Source organism: Geotrypetes seraphini, chromosome 3, assembly GCF_902459505.1.
Source record: "Geotrypetes seraphini chromosome 3, aGeoSer1.1, whole genome shotgun sequence".
Classification (NCBI taxonomy): Eukaryota; Metazoa; Chordata; class Amphibia; order Gymnophiona; family Dermophiidae; genus Geotrypetes; species Geotrypetes seraphini.
In genome coordinates this window covers 113095144-113116340 of record NC_047086.1, presented here as the reverse complement: position 1 = coordinate 113116340, position 21197 = coordinate 113095144, and the positions used below count along the sequence as shown (strand labels likewise).

At 46.1% G+C, this 21197-nt stretch overlaps 1 protein-coding gene across 3 annotated transcripts in view; it reads left to right on the top strand.

Annotated features, from left to right (window-relative positions):
* The window catches only part of TDRD6 (tudor domain containing 6), a 227225-nt gene that overhangs the window by 110651 nt on the left and 95377 nt on the right, over positions 1-21197 (top strand). For all 3 annotated transcript variants that reach the window (XM_033939484.1, XM_033939485.1, XM_033939483.1), the window contains exon 4: positions 4869-4926. In XM_033939484.1, coding sequence (XP_033795375.1) covers positions 4869-4926 — 58 coding nt within the window. The remainder of the gene's footprint in view (positions 1-4868; positions 4927-21197) is intronic.

The window sequence follows — 21197 nt, the reverse complement described above, 5'->3', positions numbered from 1 at the left end:
AAAGAACAGCTTGAAGTTTTTCACCGCCTTGGCTATTTTTTCCTCGTCGTCTCTTTTGGCCCCTTTTACTGTCTTATGGCACCTGCGTTGATGTTTGTGCTTATTCCAGTTTTCGTCCGTTTTTGACCTTTTCCATTCCTTAAACAAAGTTTTCTTGTCTCTGATTGCTTCCTTAACCTCTACAGTGAACCACGCCGGTTTATTTGTTCTTTTTCCTCTTGGATTCCTTGTTGATACGCGGTATATATAGATTTTGTGCCTCGGTGACCGTGTCCTTAAAAAGGGACCAAGCTTGCTCTAGCATTTTTACAGTGCTTATCCTCCTCTTAATCTTCTTCCCCACCATGCGTCTCATCTCTTCATAATTCCCTTTTCAGAAGTTCAGTTCCATGGCCATCTTTCTGGACTGATCTTTCGCCTCTGTGGCCAGGTCGAAGCGGATCATATTGTGATCACTGTTTCCCAGCGTCCCTTCTACTTCTACACCTTGTGCCGGTCCTCGCAGTCCATTTAGAATTAAGTCCAGAATTGAATTTCTTCTTGTATTTTTCTTGAGAAGTTGTTCCAGGAAGCAATCGCCTACAGCATCCAGGAACTTGGCCTCCCTAGCGCAGCTGGAGGTGCTTAGGTTCCAGTCTGTCCCTGGATAGTTGAAGTCGCCCATGATAACTGCGGTGCCTCCCTTGCAGTTGCATTTAATCTCATCCGTCATTGCTCCATCAATTTCTTCGGACTGCCCTGGGGATCGGTAGTAGATGCTGATGTTTGTTTCCAGTCCATTTGTTCATGGAATTTTGACCCATAGATACTCTAACTTATCCGTCGGTTGTGGTGTGTTCTCTCTAGTAGATTGAATTTCCTCTTTGACGTATATGGCAATGCCCTCACCTTTTTGAGCCACTCTGTCTCTGCGGTATAGTTTGTATCCCGGTAGCACAGTGTCCCAGACGTTTTCCTCAGTCCACCATGTTTCCGTGATTCCGACGATGAACGTTATTTTTTTGTGCCACAGCTTCTAATTCACCCATCTTATTCCTAAGGCTCCTTGCATTTAGTGTACATACACTTGAGTTTGCGGCCTGTTCCTTTCTTGTATTTCCTTCCCTCTTGTGTCCCTTTCAGTCTGTCTCGCCTGTGATCCAGTGAGTCTTCCCCTCTATCTTCCTGCACAGTATCCTCCGGGTATACAGGGTTCCTGAACCATCGACTCTCTCCCTTGGTCAACTGTCGGCTTTCCCCTTCTTCCTAGTTTAAAAACTTCTCAACTTCTCTCTTGATGTTGCTTGCAAGTAGCCTTATTCCTTCTCTGCTGAGGTAGAGTCCGTCCTTCCTGAATAGCTTGCTCTTCCCCCAGAATGTTGTCCAGTTGAGCACGATGTGGAATCCTTCTTCCTCACACCAGCGCCACATCCATGCGTTGACTGCTTGCAGCTCCATCTGCCTCTTCTCGTCTGCCCTGGGTACTGGCAGGATCTCCGAGAATGCTATCTCTGTATTCTGGTCTTCAGCTTCCTTCCTAGCATCCGGAACTGGTCCTTCAGTACTTCTCTGTTGTAGTTCCTGTTGCTCACGTTGTTCGTCCCCACATGGATCACCACCACCGTATCTTCTTCTTCCACACTGTCGATGATCCTGTTGATGCGACTCACTATGACTTCTACCTTGGCTCCTGGTTGGCAGGTCACCAGCCGATCCAGTCTTCCTCCCGCTATGTGGCTGTCGACTTTTCTGATGATGGAGTCCCCCACCATGATTGCTGTCCTCTCTATCTTCTCTTGATTCTCCAGCCGCAGGTCTGTGTCCCTGGTGTACGTCTATCTCTCCAGCCGTACGTCCGTGTCCTTCGTTCTCACTGCTGTATCACCCATTCCTTCGTGGTGGTTGTCCGTCAGGTGGTCTACACTCCCTGCAGGTGTATCTCGGCAGTTCCACTGTTGCTGGTGATTTTTCCATGGCCTCCCTTTACACCTCCTCTATGAACTTCTCCAGCTCTCGGACTTCTTCCTTGATGCTGTTCTCTGTCTCGATGTTCTCTGCATCTCTATCTTCCTCCTCCACTGCTTGGAGTTCTCTGCATCACTGCGTCTCCGCATCTCTGTCTTCCTCCTCCGTTGCTTGAAGTTCCTCTGGTTCCAGTATTCTGCACTCCAGGAGTCTGACTTGTTTCTTCAGATTCTTAGGTTCTCCGCGTCGAGCACATACGTAAGACCACCTCCAAGAGGGGAGGTAGTCATACATATGGCAGACGGTGCAGAAAACTGGGTAGCTCAACATCCTGCTTCTGTCTGCTTCCATTTCTGCCTGCATGCCGGTCTGCTATGAATGTCTTCTGCATCTGCTGGCTGTCCTCTGTGTCTGCCTGGCTGTGTGCCCTTTGCGCCTGCTGTGTCCCCTGTGCCTGCCTGGTTATATGTCCTCTGTGCCTGCTTGGTTGTGTGTCCTCTGTGCCTGCTGTGGTCTCCTGCTTCTCCTTTAGCGGTGGCTCGACCCTTCTCAAGGCCCTTCACAAAAGCACTCTCGCTAAGGCAAGCGCTTTTAACGCTCGCCTTTGTGCGCCGAACGGCTGAATTCCATTGGCTCCTCCCCTTTTGAGTTGGAGCCTGGTGGATGATGGGGTGGGCGGAGCTATCTCTCGCCACCTCCCCTATCTCTCTCTGTGCTCTGCTTACTCCCACTCTTCTGTCTCTCTCCTTTGCCTGCTTTCTTCCTCTGCTAGCCGCCTCTCTCCTTCCTCTGCTTCTCCTGATCGTCTGCCCAAGCCTGTAGATTGCCGTTGGCACCTCCCCTTTTGAGTTGGAGCCCGGTGGATGACGGGGGTGGTGATGGGCGGAGCTAACTCGACGCCTCCCCTAGCTCTCTCTCTGTCCTCTGCTTCTCTCTGTGCTTACTCCCCCTCTTCTGCCTCTCTCCTTCGCCTGCTTTCTTCCTCTGCTAGCTGCCTCTCTCCTTCCTCTGCTCTCTGCTTCTCCTGCTCATTTATTCCGATTTGTGTGCTGTTTTCATTTATTCTTAAATATCGTAAAGTGCCATGACTATGGCTAAGCTAAACTAAACCTTAAGTTTATATACCGCATCCTCTCCATAATTATAGAGCTCGGCACGGTTTACAAAAGCTTAATATAGGAAGGAATAACATAATGGGTTTGGAGGTTGAGTACATGGGGGAGGAGAGCATTACATTTTTGTGAAAAGCCTAGTTTTCAGGTGCTTAAGGAATAGTTGGAAGGAGCCCTGATTCCGTAGTGGGGCAGTAAGATTATTCCAAAGCCCTTTGATTCTGAAGAAGAGAGATTTTCCCACATAGATGATATCTTTTAGCGAGGGGAAGGATAGTTTAAGTTTTTGGGTGGGCCTGGTGGTATCAGGACTCAAGGAGTTCCAAGATAGTGGGATTAGGGGAAGGGGGATGCCGTGTAGGATCTTAAAAGCTAGGCAGGCGCATTTAAAATTAACCCTGGAAATTACTGGGAGCCAGTGGAGTTTGGACAGAAGTGGAGAAACATGATCAAATTTGTGTTTTGCGAAGATCAACTTGGCCGCAGGGTTCTGAATTAGTTGAAGTCTTTGAAGACTTTTTTTTAGTTAGACTTAGATATATGGAATTACAATAGTCTAGTCTGGAGAGGATGATGGATTGAACAAGGACAGCAAAATGTTGTTGGCGGAAACAGGATCTCACTTTTCTCAGCATGTGGGGCTAAAAAAGCACGATTTTATCAAGGAGTTGAGGTGGTCATTGAAGGAAAGAGAAGAGTCGATAATGATGCCTAGAACTTTGCTTGAGAACTCAAGCTGCAGTGTGGCGCCAAAGGGCAGTGTGAAGAGGGTAGGCAGCTGTTCTAATTTTGCGCCGAGCCAGAGTAGTTTCATTTTGGACTCGTTCAGTTTCATTTGAACTGAGAGGGACCAGGATTGGAGTTTCGTTATGCAAGCTGTTATGTTCTCAGAGAGGTTGGTAAGGTTCGAGTCTGTCTCGAGAAGGACAAGGATGTCATCAGCATATGTATAGATAGTTTCAAGGGAAGATAGATGGAAGAGTTTCAGGGAAGACAAGTAGATATTGAAGAGAATAGAGGATAGGGGTGATCCCTGCGGGACTCCGCAAGTTGGATTCCAAGGAGCGGACGTGGTGCCATTTGTGTTGACGGTGTAGGAGCGAGAACGTAAGAAGTTCGAGAACCATAGTCGATGCCTATCTCGGAAAGTTGATAAATTAGAATATCGCGGTGGACAACATCAAAAGCTGCAGAGAGATCGAATTGTAATAGGACAGCAAACTTATTACGAGAGTGTAATTGTTACACCTTTGAAATTAATGAGACCAGTAGGGATTCGGTGCTGAAGTTGGGTCTGAAGCCATATTGGTAAGGTAAGAGAATGGAGAATCTCTCTAGGTAAGAAGAGAGCTGAGTGGAGATGATGGCCTTTAGCATTTTAGTCAGGAGAGGGATATTTGCTATGGAATATTTGCTATACAACAACAATTAAAAAAAAGTCCTGTTTCTTAAACTGTGTTCATTATTCATTTTCCAGTACTTCCAATCTTTGGTTATTTTAATCTACATTGTTGAAGATTATGCATGAAATGTTTGGATAATTTTCAAGTCTGACTGATGAAAAATGTTTATGTAGGATAGAAAAAAATATCTAATGAATCATAATTAGACTTGCAATTATCAGTACTAATAGCTAAATTGCAGAATGGAAGAGACCCAGTGAATATGTGGATGTGTTCAGAAGGAACATGGTAATTGAAATTATGTTTTAAATAAATTTGGAATAAGTCTGTGTGAGAGATTTCCTTTTTTTACATCCGTTTTGTTACAAAAGACAACTTTATAAATGTGCGTTTTTCTTTTTCCATTCAGGCTGTATCCCGGTCCTGCTTTTATTCACAACCTTCAACAGAGAGCTCAGAAATGCTAGGTAGGATTTTTTGAAACAGCAACCTTTTTCTAAAGCTTAGTGCATGCCCATAGACATTAGTGTGTACTAAGGGCCAGATTCTATAAATGGCTCTTAGGTTAGGCGCTGCTAGGCATCCTAATTAGTTTAATTGATAATTAGATGCAGTGCCTAGTGATGCCTAAGTCCAGGTGCCCTCCGACCTCTAGCACGCTTACCTTAAAAGTAGGCATGATTAGTGACGGAGAATAGGTGTAAATTTAGGCATTGCTAGGCGTTGCAAGATAGGCTTGACACTCTTGGCCTGAAAACACCTTTTTCTGGTTGATTTTTACTCTACCTCCCAGGGACCAGAGTCCTTCGATCTAGCTACGGTGGTGTTTCCCTCCATGTCCAGAGCTCCGAGTGGGTTTAAGTGGTGCACTTTGTGCAGATCAGGGATAAAAATGGTCCAGTTACACCATTTTTGTAATCCGCCTTGGACAAAGATACTAGCAATATTAAATTGAATTGAAATAGTGCTGGTAAATTAGGCCTGGTTTTACCAGCACTTACCTCAACACCGCCTAATGATGCCTAGGTGCCATTATGCATGATTCTATAAAAGACACCTAGTGGTTGATTGACAACCCTGTAGACCAGCACCATTTATAGAATTTGGCACTAGGTATAAAATAGGATGTGTAACAGCGCATACTGACTTTTAGTAAAAGGGGACATAGGTGTCTGAGAGAAATGAAGAGATGGGGGTGACTGATGGAAGTGAGAGGTAGTGAAGGGGTGAGAAGATTTGGAAAGACTAGAAAAATGTGAAATGAGATGCAGAAAGAGGGGAAAGAGAAAATCCAGAAATAGTTGAGGGGGACAAAATGAAGGTATAAAGAATAAAGTGTCAGAAGAAGTTAAAATTAATGTATTCATTATCTAGTTTTAATATTGCTTTGGACATCAGACTTTAAAATACAATTTCCTTGGTGTAAAAATACTGTTGACTGGGTTCTTAATCTGAATATTACCGTATTTTTCGCTCCATAAGACACACCTGACTATAAGACGCACCCTAGATTTAGAGGAGGAAAACAAGAAAAAAAAAACATTCTGAACCAAATTCTCCCTGCCAGGCTCTGCACCCAACCCCACACTCCTTGCCAGGCTCTGCACCCTGTCCTCTCTCTGGTGGTCTAATGGTAGGCAGAGACAGGGCAGGCCAGCCTAGTGACAAGCAGGCAGGGCCCCCCAAACTCCCCCTGTACCTTATTTTAGTTGGTCTGGTGGTCCTACCCTTCTCTCTGGCTGAGCTAAGCAGTGTTAGATTGGCCCAAAAGGCAGGCGTGAGTTTTTCACGTGCTGCTTTGTCCTGCACTGCTCCGTGAATGGCTGCTGTCTTATGGCACCTTCCGAAAAGAAATTAAGACAGTACTATTTGATAAATTTATCTCTTAATTTGAGGTTTTATTCTTAACATAATAATTTTACTGTATTAACAAATATTTTTATTCTCTTTTTAGTTAATATGCTGTATTTTTACCATTAATATTTTATATTTCGACGATTGTCCAGTTTTTCTCTTTTGTGTAAACCGCCTAGAATTCTTTTGATTGAGGCGGTATAGAAAAATAAAATTGTTATGTTATGTAAATGTCAGATTTTTCCAGTTTTTTTGCCTTCCCGTTTTTCTTCAGTAGTTTTGTTTTCTTGGTATTTTCTGTTTCCAGAAATTTTTATTTTTTCAATTTTTTTTCATTTTGGGCCTTTTGGCCTTATGCTGCATGTTTTTAGGCCAAGTGTTGAGAGCCTTTCTTCAGTTGATTTTTACTCGACCTCCCAGTGACCCCAGAGTCCTTCGAACTAGCTATGGCAGTGTTTCCCTCCAAGGCTCTGAGTGGATTTAAGCGATGCACTTGGTATAACTGGACTATTTGTGACTTCAGTGCCTTGGTCCCCAACACCGGCCAAATTCTTGCACAGGCTGCTCTACTTTACAGGAGTGGTCCCTTAGAGCTTGCCAAATCTGGTTTGATAAACTATTCAGTTTGACATCAGGAACACCAGCTATGTCTGCTTCTTCAGACATGAATGCGCAACTTCAGGCCTTGATATCGACTCCGGTACTGGCAATGTCTACTCCTCGTGCAACCTCCTCACCTTCATGGCCTTCATCAGGACAGGTACATAAAAAAGCTTAACAAATCTCCAATCCTGGGCGCTCACCGTTCAAATGAAACTAAACGAGACCAAAACAAGACTACTCTGGCTCGGCCCAAAATTAGATCAGCTACCCACCCTCATCCCACTATCCTCTGGCACCAAACTGCAGCTTGAGCACTCAAGCAAAGTTCTGGGAATCATCATTGACTCAACACTGTCCTTCAATGATCACCTAAACTCCTTAGTAAAAAAATGCTTTTTCAATCTTCACATGTTAAGGAAAGTAAGATCCTACTTCCACCAACAACACTTCGCTGTCCTCGTTCAATCCATTATTCTATCCAGACTGGATTACTGCAACTCCATCTACTTAAGCCTAACAAAGAAAAGTCTTCACAGACTTCAGCGGATTCAGAACACCGCGGCCAAACTAATCTTCGCTAAGAGCAAATTCGACCACGTCTCCATGCTTTTGTCTAAGCTTCACTGGCTCCCAGTTATCCTCAGGGTTCACTACAAATGCGCCTGTCTAGCCTTCAAATCTCTACACGGCATCCTTCCTCCTCTCTTTCCTCTATCTTGTCTCTTTTCGAATCCTACCTCCACCAGATCCACTCAAAAATTCAAATTATCCTTCCCCCTCTTTAAAAGGCATATCCCATACAGGAAAACTTGGGACATCCCTCCTCTTCAGGATCACCGAGCTGTGGAACAGCTTCACTGCCCCTCTTCGGAGTTCGACCTCCCTCCAACGCTTCCGAAAACATTTGAAAACCTGGCTTTTCGCTAAAATGTAACTACTCCCTCCCTCTCCATTATACTAAGTCCCCTCTTTCTTTCTTTTTACTAAGCCCTTCTCCTTTCCATTGGAGTTCCTTTCTTTATAAATTCCTGTAAACCGTGTCGAGCTCCACTTTTGTGGAGATGATGCAGTATATAAACTTAAGGTTTAGTTTAGTTTAGAAGCATATGCATTTTTCTCCCTCTGGGTATACCTTGGTGGCATCTCATGCGTCCCCACGCCATTGACATATTCAAAATGGTGACGCACCAAGACCAGATTTCCATTTCTTCAACTGGTGTCTCCTCTGAGGCGTGCCTCGACATTGAGGTTATCAATGCCTTGGCACCAGGTATAGCTTGTGCCCTTGGTACCTCTTCCTACTCCTGCACTAGTGCTCTCCTTATAGGATCAGAATCAACAAATCCTACAAATGGAGCTGGCTGAAAATGCCACAGAAAAAGTCCACCAGCGTGAAAACCCACAAGTGCAGTGTATATAAGGAAAACAGTGGGTATGGACAAACAGTTTTCCACAAGAGCCAGGAGGATAAAGCCAAAGATGTTTATTTCAGTCCAAAAATACACAATAATAAGGACCCGTCACAGTACTGTGTTTCGACGTACCACTACGCCTGCATCAGGGGTTACTGTTTACTGAATAACACTGAAAACAACATCACTCTCATAAAAGAAAAGAAAATATGAATCTGTGGCAGTTACCCAGAGCAGTGTGATGTGGAGAGATCTGTTCCAAAGCAGAGAAGTAAGCCAGCACAGCCAAGAAAGCAGATTCATTTTTAATCTTTTTTTATGAGAATGATATTATTTTCAGTGTTATTCAGTAAACAGTGACCCCTGATGCAGGCATATTGGTATGTCAAAACACAGTACTGTGTCTGGTCCTTTATTACTGTGTATTTTTGAATTGAAATAAACATCTTTGACTTTATCCTGCTGGCTCTTGTGGAAAGCTAGCTGAAATGCTGTACAAGCAACAAATCAAGGTACCTGTCTCCACACCTTCAGTACCAGTCCAGTCCGAGCAAAGCTCTCAGCTGCCATCTAGAGACAAATCTTGAACTCTGCATCAGCATCGATCGATACCTAGAAAACCATCCAGGGAGCACAGTTCTTCATCTTGCTCCAGGCACTCTAGGTCCCACCACTGATGTTGGACACGAAGAACATCTTGAAGCACTTCTCGAGGTAGTCCTCCTCATTCCATTTAACTACGACCTACTCACAAATGCTCAGAAAAAAATAGGAAAGAGACCAAACTGGAGTCATGCCCCAACCAGTAATCACTCCTTTTTCAATCACAACACTTCAGTAAAATTTTTCAATATTCATAGAAAAAGCACAAACTTATCTGTGTGAGGCGTTTGGTAACACCCGTGGGAGGGGAGGCAAGTGAGAAGGGGGATGAGAGGCGTGTTGAGACACAGAAGGGTGGAAGAGGGGCGCATTGGGACACAGAAGTAAGGGAGGAAACTTCAGACAAAGGAGGGAGGAAGGAGGCATGAACTTGGGACACAGAATGGAAGCATGGAGGGCGTGAGGGAAAGATGCTGAGCAGGGAGAAGAAATAGAAAAGGAGAATTGTTGGACATGGGAATCTGAGTGAGAGGTAATGAGAGATGGCGCTGGTGGGAGAGGTGTGAGAGAAGAGAAATGGGGAAGAGAGATGAAAGGGAGACATGTTGGATGTGGTGGTGGTGGTGATGAGGGAACAGTGGAATGGATGAAGGACGAAAGTGTAAACCAAGGGTGTACAGCCCGCGGGCCACATGCAGCCCCGAAGAATTTTGTGCGGCCCCACTCGCGCTCGAGGACAAATCAGTGTTTTCCTTCTGCCGCCCCCCAGCTTTTTAATATCTTGCCAGCTCCCTCTTCCATCTTGCAGCGTTCACTCAAAGCCGCGGGCAGCAGCTCCTATGTGCCTCCTGTGGCTGACTTGGAAGCGCTCCCTCTGATGTCATGACATCAGAGGGAACGCTTCCAGATCAGTCACAGGAGGCACATAGGAGCCACTGCCCACGTGCTTTGAGTGAACGCTGCAAGACGGAGGAGGGAGCAGGAAAAAGGTAAACACCTGTGGCCCAGAAGGGGGAGAAAGGGAGAAAGGCGTGTTGAGGGAACGCTTCCAGATCAGCTGCGGGAGGCATGTGGGAGCTGCTGCCCGCAGCTTTGAGCGAACACTGCAAGACGGAGGAGGGAGTAGGAAAAAGGTAAACACCCGTGGCCCAGAAGGGAGAAAGGGAGATGGGCGTGTTGAGGGAATGCTTCCAGATCAGCCGCGGGAGGCGTGTGGGAGCCGCTGCCCGCGGCTTTGAGTGAATGCTGCAAGACAGAGGAGGGAGCAGGAAAAAGGTAAACACCTGCGGCCCAGAAGGGAGAAGGGGGTGAGACTTAAGAAGGCTTGAGAGGGAGCGAGCACAAACTTAGGAAAAATGATGGAAGGAAGGAGGGAGGGGCATGAACTTAGGACACAGAATGAAGGGAAAGATAGAGGGGAGCATGAGCCATAAGATGGAAGAATGGAGGGAGTGAGGGAAAGAGATGCAGAGGTGAGGGAGATAATAGAAAGGGAGAATTGGATATCTGAGAGAGGGAAAGAGATGGTGCAATTGGGGAGATAAAGAAAGAGAAGAACTGTTGGGCAGAGAGAGGAGGGACGGAGACAGAGAGAGAATTATTGGACATGGTAGTGGGAGAGGAGTGAGGTAGAGATGCATGGGCACAAAGAGAAGGGGGAGAACATTCTGGGCTGAGGATGCCTCCTGGATGTTGGGTTTTTTATTGGGGGGGAGGTATTAAAAGAAGTGCCAGATTGGGCCTGGGGGAGAGTTTATGGAGCCAGAAACAGAGGACAGAGAGAGAGATGGTGGGCAGTGGTCTGAAGGGAGAGAAGTTGGACCTGGGGTGGTGTGGAGGAAGAGGGAAAGAGATACTTGAAGGGAGAACTGTTGGGAAGAAATGGTGGACCTGGGGAAGGGAGGCAGGCAGACAGGGGGAGAGATGGGATGGGGGGCAGTTGGGAAGAGAAAGGGAGAGAAGCTGGATCTAAGGATGGGAGGGAGGGAGAAATGTTAGGCTTTGGATGAGAGGCAGAGGATAGAAGGCAGAGAGAAGCAGTATCTCTCTCTTTTTCTCCATTTCATTGTTCAGCATCAAGGGGGAAGAGAAGAAGAAAAACAGAAAAGAGAGGGAGCAAAATGTTGGACCATGGAGATAGAGGAGGAGAGATGGAACCATGGAAGGTTTTTTGCTCTTCTCTTGGATTTGCTAGTGTTGGTGCTCTTCCCGGCGGCATGGCTCTTTCTCAAAGTCAAAGCTCCTGCTGCAGCGCCGGATTTTTCATTGGCTCAGCTAGAGCACAATGGACCAATCGTAAACAACCTCAGAGTTCTAAGGTCGTTTGTGATTGGCCTGTTGTGCTGCAGCTGAACCAATGAAAAAAACCCCTCGGCAATAGGCGGTCCGGAACCGGCCAAAAAGTAGCCCAAAAAAACGGAGAGATATGTGAGCTCCTGTAATGAGAACAGCTGTAGCCAGTACTGTCCTGCCAACTAGATTTTGAAGGTTAGTTGCGGTTTCACTATTTAACAAGTGCCGTTCCTCAAATTCACAGCCGGGCGCTCACTTAAATTAGCCGGGCAGCGCACCTGGCTAAAAGTCGCTAGGGAGAACACTTGGATTCCCACACGCACACTCGAGAAATTGGGGAGGGGGAACTAACAACTTGCAGAGAAAGTGTTCCAATCCCCAACCTACCAGCCATTGTATTAGAGAATGACACGGTGGTTGTTACCCGCGGCTAGCCGCGAGTGGCCGTGGGTAACCCGTCGAAACTGTGAAAGAAAAAATAGTAGTCGCTGCGGGGACGGGGACAAGGCCCCGCATTGAGGCAATCAAGGATTGCGCGGTCCAGCAGCCCCCACCCACCCGATCGCACTGTTCAGCCAGCTCCCTCCCTCCACCTCACCTTATATGCAGAGTTTGCCGGCTTTCTTTTTCGCCCAGCCGCACGTGTTCAAAAAGCCGTGCACGCGCGGCTGCTCGAGTTGTTCAACTTTCTCCTCTCCCCATGAGTGGCTACTTAGGAAGCTGTGGAACCACGGGGTGGAAGGGGACGTACACAGATGGGTCAAACAGTGGTTGGCAAGCAGGAGACAGAGGGTTGGAGTGAAGGGTCACTACTCGGGCTGGAGGAAGGTCACGAGCGGAGTTCCGCAGGGGTCTGTACTTGGACCGCTGCTGTTCAATGTATTTATTAATGACCTGGAAACGGGGACGAAATGTGAAGTTATAAAATTTGCGGATGGCACTAAACTCTGTAGAAGGGTTAGAACTACGGAAGAGTGTGAGGACCTACAAAGGGACCTAAACAAACTGGAGGAGTGGGCGAATAAATGGCAGATGAACTTCAATGTAGGGAAATGCAAGGTCATGCATATAGGGAGAAAGAACCCGATGTTCAGCTACCAAATGGGGGGATTAGTATTAGAGGGAAGTAACCTTGAAAGAGATTTGGGTGTACTGGTGGATACAACAATGAAGTCACGGCACAATGCGCAGCAGCCGCGAAGAAGGCAAACAGAATGTTGGGTATTATTAAGAATGGTATTACGACCAGAACAAAAGAAGTCATCCTGCCGTTGTATCGGGCAATGGTGCGCCCATACCTGGTGTACTGTGTTCAGTATTGGTCACCGTACCTTAAGAAGGATATGGCAATATTTGAGAGGGTCCAGAGGAGAGCGACACAAATGATTAAGGGCATGGAAAACCTTTCATACACTGAAAGATTGGAGAGGCTGGGGCTCTTCTCCCTGGAAAAGCGGAGACACAGAGGAGACATGATAGAGACCTACAAGATCATGAAGGGCATAGAGAAAGTAGAGAGGGATAGATTCTTCAAATTTTCAAAACATATAAGAACAAGAGGGCATTCGGAAAAATTGGAAGGGGATAGATTCAAAACAAATGCTAGGAAGTTTTTCTTTACTCAGCGTGTGGTGGACACCTGGAATGCGCTTCCAGAGGACGTAATAGGATAGAGTACGGTACTGGAGTTCAAGAAAGGATTGGACAATTTCCTGCTGAAGAAAGGGATAGAGGGGTTTAGATAGGGGGCTACTGCGCAGGTCCTGGACCTGTTGGGCCGCCGCGTGAGCGGACTGCTGGGCACGATGGACCTCGGGTCTGACTCAGTGGAGGCATTGCTTATTTTCTTATGTTGCAACTTCCTGTGGAACGCTGCAATCGGGCGGAAGGGAGCTGCAATCGTTTGTGTTCACACTAGGAAAGAGGGAGTGAAAGGGAAAGGGAAAGAGATTCTGGGCCAAGGGGATGAAGAGGGAAAGAAAGAAACCCACAGCAGGAAAGAAAGGGGAGGACAGGTAGGTGTGAGCCAGATGCTGGAAGCATGGGGGGAGGGTAGAAAGAGGGAAAGAAGAGACACATTGGTGTGGAAGAGGAAGATAGGGGAAATCTGGACACAGAAAGAGGGGAAATTATGTGCATGAGGCATAGGGACAGAGACATAAAGGGGACATGCCATGGGGATGGTATATGGACACAGGTGGGGGCAATGCCAGATACATAAGGGAGATATTAGAAATGGGGAAAATAGGAACACAGAAGCGAGATTGTTTGGGGACCGAGCTCGCAAGCTCCAGCGGCTTGCACAAATTACATTGTAACGTGCCATGAAAGTAAGAGGTAGGTAGATAGGCCGCGCGAGAGGAGCTGAAGGGTAGTAGAAAGGAACAGATGGTAAAGGAGGGAGGGAAGGGTGGTGGTGGAAAGGAATAGAACAGACATTGAAGAAAGGTAGAGAGGAACAGACCCTGAAGGGAAATGTGGAAGACAGAGTGGGGAGAAGACGCTGGAAGGGAAGAAGACAGATGCCAGACTATGGGGGAGCGGAGGGAAGAAGATGGGTGCTAGACCAATTGGGGGGGTGAAGGGAGAGGCACAGTAATAGCAAATGGAAGATGCAGAGAGAAGACACACAGTGGATGGAAGGAATTGAATGAGAAGATGAGGAAAGCAGAAACCAGACAACAAAGGTAGAAAAAAAAATTATATTTATTTTCTTTTTTGCTTTAGGATAAAGTAGTATATTAGTTGTGTTGATAAAAATTTATAAACAAAGCCCTGCCAGCTGACCATCTCTTTCTCTAGTTCAGCAGCCAGAACTTTGATTTATAAGGTAGGAATAAGCTAAATATTGCAGTGCTAAGGCTTATATGGATGCTGTGGGGATGGTGACGGGGCGGTGAAGGAAATGGCGGTGACGGGACGGTGAAGGGGTCGGGGCAGTGACTGGGACAGATTTTTTCCCCCTGTCATTCTCTACATTGTATGTCTAAACCCTGAAGCAGACCTATCAAAACTCCCTTTGGACTGCAAGGTCTTCCGATGGCCCTTTGCTTTCCGTCTGCACTATCTTCTCACTTTCCCTAGTGCAATATCATCTCCCCGACCACACAGGTCCAGTGTACCCTTCCCCCACCCTGCAAGGTGGCAGCAGCTAACGGGCAGAGAGGCAGCACTTTGTAGACAGGTTGCCTGTGGTTGGCCTCACCAGGGTCTTTCCTCTGCTGCATCTGTCAACAAGAAAAGTGTGGCAGATTCGGCAGAAGAAAGGCCCTGGCGGGGCCACTACAAACAGCCTGTCACCCCCATCTTGGTAGAGGGGAGGGGACTGGAGAAAGAGAGAAAAATGCTGGATCCACGCGAGAATAGGAGGAGGGATGGCAGTATTTAGCGTGACAGGGACCTGCGGCTGGCCGAGTGGAGGCCTGTGCTGGGTCCCGCAATCACAAAGTCAGGATGGCTACTTGGTCTTATTCCCAATTTCCCTTCCCCTGGTATCTCCCCAGGTATACCAGGACTCTTGGAAAGGATAACAAGACTGGTTTATTAGCAGTAAGAAAAAAAACCCACCAACAATTTCTCTTCATCAGGATGTCAGGATTTTCAAACACATAATCAAACAGAAAAAAATCTCAGCAAAACACTTTGCAACAGAAATTCAAATGGTCCAACTTTGCTTTAGCAAAACCACAGTTCTCAGCAATCTGAGCAGGGCTCAAACTTCTCAGTTCATTTCCCCCTGTTATGGCAGACAGGGTTAGACAAAAGAAAAAGGTCTTATTTAGGAATCTCCTGGTTTCCTGGTCTTGAAAACCATATAAAGTTTTAAATCAGTAAGTTCACCTTAGTGCTGTTCCTTTTCTTAGTTTCTAATGGAACACATGGCTCTCCCCTTCTTTCGAGACGCCCAGCTGCTAGCACTAACAGTTTAAAAAAACAACACAAGAACATTTCACAGAAATGCTTCTCTTTCTTTTCTAGTTCTGTGCCAGTTCAAAGAACACAAGCCCTCTCAGGGTGGTGGAGCTAATACCCGCTGGTCTTTCCACCCTCCCTAAAAGTATACAGCTTCCAGCCCTCCGAAGTCCTTGCTGGTAGCTTTCAAACAGAGCAAAGTTTTCTTCAGAGGAAAAAAAAAAATACGTTTGGCAAAAGGTTCACAGGGAGCGCATGTTTTTCCTCCCTGGGCTTTATCATTAGCAATCAATTAGCTTTAAGTAATCCTTCCAGATAATAAAACAACAAGGAAAAAAAACCACATCAGCTTCAGTCCTTTCACAAAAAAACGTTACTCACAGTTCTTCCATATTCCCAGGACACTGTTCAAAAGTCCATGCTTTCTTCTGCATTTCCTAGCATTTCAGGAACAGGCTTCCAATCCATTTCTTCCTTTTGTGGATCACAAACAACCTCTTCTAAATCCAATTCCTGCATTTCAATATCAGGCACTTCTACCTGCTCATGTTTTCTCTCCAGCAGTTTTCTTAGTAGCTCTTCGTTTTCCTTTCTGGGCTGTTTCCTTCCTCCTTAGCCAGGTGCTGGGGCTCTCCCTGGTAAGTCAAGCTGCTCACTAAAGTTTGCTCCAGGGCCCCACCCCTCTCCCTCTGGCTGGGACAGGAGAAGATTTAAAGGGACCTGTACTCTTAAACTGGGATGCAGCTTTTGCAGACTTTAAAGTGGCAGTTTTACAACTGGGACTTCTAATTAGGTTCTGTCTTTCTCTCAGGGGTTCTAAACCTTTCCTTTCTAAGTAGCTGATAGGAAAAGGTTCATATTCCTGAGGTTCAAGTTCAGGGTTGGCAGGGTCCCTGTCACAATAGGTGTAATGGACATAGGTAAATTGCACCCCTGCACTCGATTTTCGGAGATGGTCCCAGCACTACTGATTACAATCGAGCATATATAGGATTTTTCTCTTGTATCCTTTCCTTCAGACTTACATTACCCTGGCAATCCTCTCCCTGATCATAGTTTTACAAATCCGTCCATCTGTTCCCCCCCCACTCCCGGCAGAGAACTAAAGTTCTTGTTTCTGGTTGCCGTACGGTTTGTTATTCAGAGCACCATCTCTCCAGGGCAGCCTGTATTATGGCTCTTGCTGAGAGCACGTGAAAAGAAAAGCTGCTTTAATTATTGTCTTTCTTGAAATGACCAGCAGTACTTGTCCATTTGTGCTAAACAGGTAAGAAAAGAGTACCTAACTTCTGAGGGTTTTTTCATGTTAATTAGATTCTTACTCTTATTCTACAATTCTCTTGCACATTCTGATATGATAAAACAAAGTCAGTTGTATGACATCAAGTTTGTGCCCTTGGTCTGCAAATATTAATATGTGGCTACTTGTTCTGATCTGGAAAGGAGAGGAACAGTTCACAATACTAGACAAACAGAAGGCTGGTTTATTCAGATTTTTGTGGGACAAGGTAAAACAAAGTTCTCTAGGATTCTCGTTTAAACAGTATTTTATAATATTTTATAATAATTTTATAATAAAAGAAATATAAGTGGACATAAAGAAGTAAATAAGAAAACAAGTAAATATATGAGGGTGGGGCAGGGCTAGGGGGTCCAGTGTACATGTGTGCCTAGGGGCCCTCAAAGAATTAATCCTGCCCTGACTCCACATAGATGCCAGTTCCTAAAGAGCTAATCCCAAATTTTGAGACTTAAATTCCTGTTAAATTTTTGTATCAAAAGCATTTATTTGGATTAATCTATTTACCATAAAACCTATTGTGCAACATCATAACTGCATTACTTGCAATTGCAATACAAAAAAATACAAAGATAAGGTGTCCTTCTCTCCAGGACTACCTTAAAATCCTTGTTGGTCTAGTGGTGTAATTGAGGCAGGAGCAATGCGCCTGTCATCGCAGCCATTTTGAGAACAGGGCTAGCTTGAGCAGGAATGGCTGGAGATCACTCCTGCCCCAATTCTTCATCCCTAGACGATGAGGGATTGTAATACAAAGCCAGAGGGTCCTAAAATTGAGATCGGGGTGAGGTCTGGGAGGATGATCAGTTTTTGTTCAGTGGGAGTAAAGGAGACAAATGGGAGAAAGCACAAATTTTTGGTTTCTACCAAAACATGGTTATTTCAACCAAAACCAGGTATAAAAATGGTTTTGGACTTATTTGAGTACCGTAACAGATATCCCTTAATTTGGTTCGTCTCTACAAAATACAGCAAGAAAACTGATTACAGGTGCCAAGTAGTTGGATCATATCATACCCATCTTAGAGGAGCACTGTTTAGTCATTCAAAACGCTTCTGTTCAGGACTTTACACTTCTCTCTGATTTGCTTCTTTCCAATACACTTAAATGTTATGCTGTCTATAGTAGTTTACTGGTGGTTTTCTCTATCAGGAAAATATGCTTTGTTAATTGTACCATCTTTTTCAGTTACAGCTACCCAACTATGAAATGCTATACTGCTAGACCAGGATTGTCTAACCTTTTTTTTAAAAAAAATTGGAGGCCAGATTTTTTATTTTGCAAGAGGAAGAGAATCAAAATACACATTGTTGTATTTTGCCACATGCTTCGTCAAAAAGTGACATATGCATTGTCCCCTCCCCAGCCTCACTGTTGCTTATGCAACCCCACCCCTGCCTTCACTCAGTCTCTCTCACACATATAACTGCCCTAGCCTTTACCCAGTCTTTTTGCTTATGTAACCCTTCCTCCTCCTCCCCCCAGCCATCATCCAGTTGCTTTTCCCTCACTTTACTTTGGCTGCAGAAGAAACAATAGGATTCCTGTTTTCCCACCACGACTTCGTTCTTTGCAAGCTTGTTCAGCTTGGTCTTGGGGTTTCAAGTCTTGCAACCTGAATCTCTGGCACCACGTAGCTCTGGCTTATAGAGAAATAGGTCACAAAGTGGGAAGTGTACCTCCTAAGTCTAATAAATATCAACTGAGTACTCAGCCCAAGCTCTAAAGTTGAAAGGAGATAGATTCCATACAAATGTAAGGAAGTTCTTCTTCACACAGAGTGGTAAAAAACTGGAACACTCTTCCGGAGTCTGTTATAAGGGGAAACACCCTCCAGGGATTCAAGACAAAGTTGGACAAGTTCCTGTTAAACTGGAACGTACGCAGGTGAGGCTGGACTCATTTAGAGCACTGGTCTTTGACCTGGGGGCCGCTGCGTGAGCGGTCTGCTGGGTACGATGAACCACTGGTCTGAACCAACAGCGGCAATTCTTATGTTCTTATATGTTAAGCCGCCAGGGATCCCGCCGTCCTGCCCTCTCCTTGCTGCAGCTGGGTATCTCTCCCTGCCGTCCCACCCGCACGTCGCTTCCCTCCAGAAGCCGACCCACCTGCATGTTCCTCCCAAAGCTGACCCAGTTCTTGTTCAAGCTGCACTCGCTCTTTCTGTCTTCAGAGGCATTCTTTGCAGGGACGGTGCTGGCAGCGATTCACATGCTATATTTAGCTGACCCACAAGCCTTCCCTCCGACGTCAACTCTGACATCGGAGAGAAAGTTTCCAGGTCAGCTACTTACATGCAGCTTGTGAATTGCTGCCTGTGCCGTCTCTGCAAGGAATGCCGCTTGCCGCTGAAGACTGAGGGAGCGAGTGCGGCTCGAACAAGAACTGGGTTGGCTTCAAAGGGGGGGGGGGCGGGCAGGAAGGGAGGGATCCCCGTCTGCAGCAGGAAGACGGGATCCCCAGCGGTGGCAACTTCAATGGATGGGTTGGAATATCCTCCATGGAAGCCAGGTTGCATACCTTCTGTATACCAATTACCGTATTTTCACTCATATACCGCGCACCCGTGTAAAACGCGCACACGGGTATACCGCGCGGGGAACACAAATTTATGTAATAAAATGTTAATATAGTGCGCACACTAAAACCTCCTCCTGCCTACTCTGAACCGGCATCCTCCCCCCCGCTCGCGTCACCCCCCCCTCCCCCTCTGATCCGAGATAATCTGATCTGGCATTCCCCCTGCGAACCGGCATCCTCCCCCCCTCCCCCTCTGATCCGAGATAATCTGATCCGGCATTCCCCCTGCGAACCGGCTTTGCGCATGCTCAAAGCCTTTTGGTCTCGCTCTCTCCGAGATAATCTCAGAGAGAGCGAGACTAGAAGGCTTTGAGCATGCGCAAATGCTCAAAGCCTAGTCCAGCCCGGCAGAGGAAGAAGGAGGATCTTTCTTGCACCGCCCAGCCCAGCCCAAACCAACGAGGGAGGATCTTCGGGCACTAGCACTGGCACATGCTGTGCATTGGTGCTGGTGCCGGTGCCCAATCGGGTAAGATCGGGTAAGAGTTGTATTTGCGGTGCTGGGGGGGGGATGTAGGATCGCGGGGGAGGGGGGTGACTGTGAGCGGGGGGGGGGGAGGATGCTGGTTCGCAGGGGGAATGCCGGATCAGAATGTAAAAAAAAAATTGTAAAATGCGCTCACACGTGTAACGCGCATGGTTATGCACGGTTTGTAAAATCGTGTATAACGCGCGCGTTATATGCGTGAAAATACAGTAAGTTCTTCCCTCATTTGGAGCTGTTTTTCTTGGGTCATGACAGCTGTTCTGTGTGAGGGGGAAGGGGGTGAAAGAACAGATCTAATGGCAAGCTGTCCATTCTTCATGATACTATGTTATAATTTATATTGTTTACATAAGAACATAAGAAATGCCTCTGCTGGGTCAGACCCGAGGTCCATCGTGCCCAGCAGTCCGCTCACGCGGCGGCCCAACACGTCCAGGACCTGTGCAGTAATCTTTTATCTGTACCCCTCTATTCCCATTTCTAGTAGGAATTTGTCCAATCCTTTCTTGAACCCCAGTACCGTACTCTGCCTTATAACGTCCTCTGGAAGCGCATTCCAGGTGTCCACCACACGTTGGGTAAAGAAGAACTTCCTAGCATTTGTTTTGAATCTGTCCCCTTTCAACTTTTCCGAATGCCCTCTTGTTCTCTTATTTTTCGAAAGTTTGAAGAATCTGTCCCTCTCTACTCTCTCTATGCCCTTCATGATCTTGTAAGTCTCTATCATATCCCCTCTAAGTCTCCTCTTCTCCAGGGAAAAGAGACCCAGCTTCTCCAATCTCTCAGAATATGACAGGTTTTTCATACCTATTATCAGACAAGTTTCAAGTTTATTATTTTTCTTGATTAATTGCTTAATCAAATTCTAAGCGATGAACATATTAAATAAAGTCAAATAAGGACAATACAGTACAAAACAAACTTAAATAATAACATCGGGTAAAAACTAATACATACTATTGTATATTCATGACATAGGGTAAGTTAAGGGTTAGAAATACATGTTGCTCTCCTTTGAACTCTCTCGACTAATGCCATATCCTTCTTAAGATACGGCGACCAATATTGGACGCAGTACTCCAAATGCGGGCGCACCATCGCCCGATACAACGACAGGATAACTTCTTTCGTTCTGGCTGTAATACCCTTTTTGATTATACCAAGCATTCTATTCGCTCTCAGCGGCCGCTGCACACTGTGCCGACGGCTTCATTGTCATGTCCACCATTACCCCCAAGTCCCTTTCCTGGGTACTCTTATTCAATAACATCCCTCCCATTTTATAGTTGTACCCCAAGTTTCTGCTCCCCCCATGTAATACTTTACATTTCTCAATGTTGAACTTCATCTGCCATTTCGCCGCCCATTCTTCTAATTTGTTTAAGTCCCTTTGCAACTTTTCGCAGTCCTCTGTAGTCCGAGCTCCATTAAATAATTTGGTGTCGTCCGCAAATTTTATTATCTCGCACTTCGTCCCTCTTTCTAGATCATTTATGAAGATATTAAATAGCAGCGGCCCGAGCACTGAGCCCTGCTGTACACCACTCGTGACCCTCCTCCAGTCGGAGTAGTGACCCTTCACTCCTACCCTTTGTTTTCTACCCTCCAACCAGTTTCTGATCCATCTATGTACGTCTCCTTCCACCCCATGGTTCTTCAGTTTCCGGAGTAGACGTTCATGGGGCACCTTG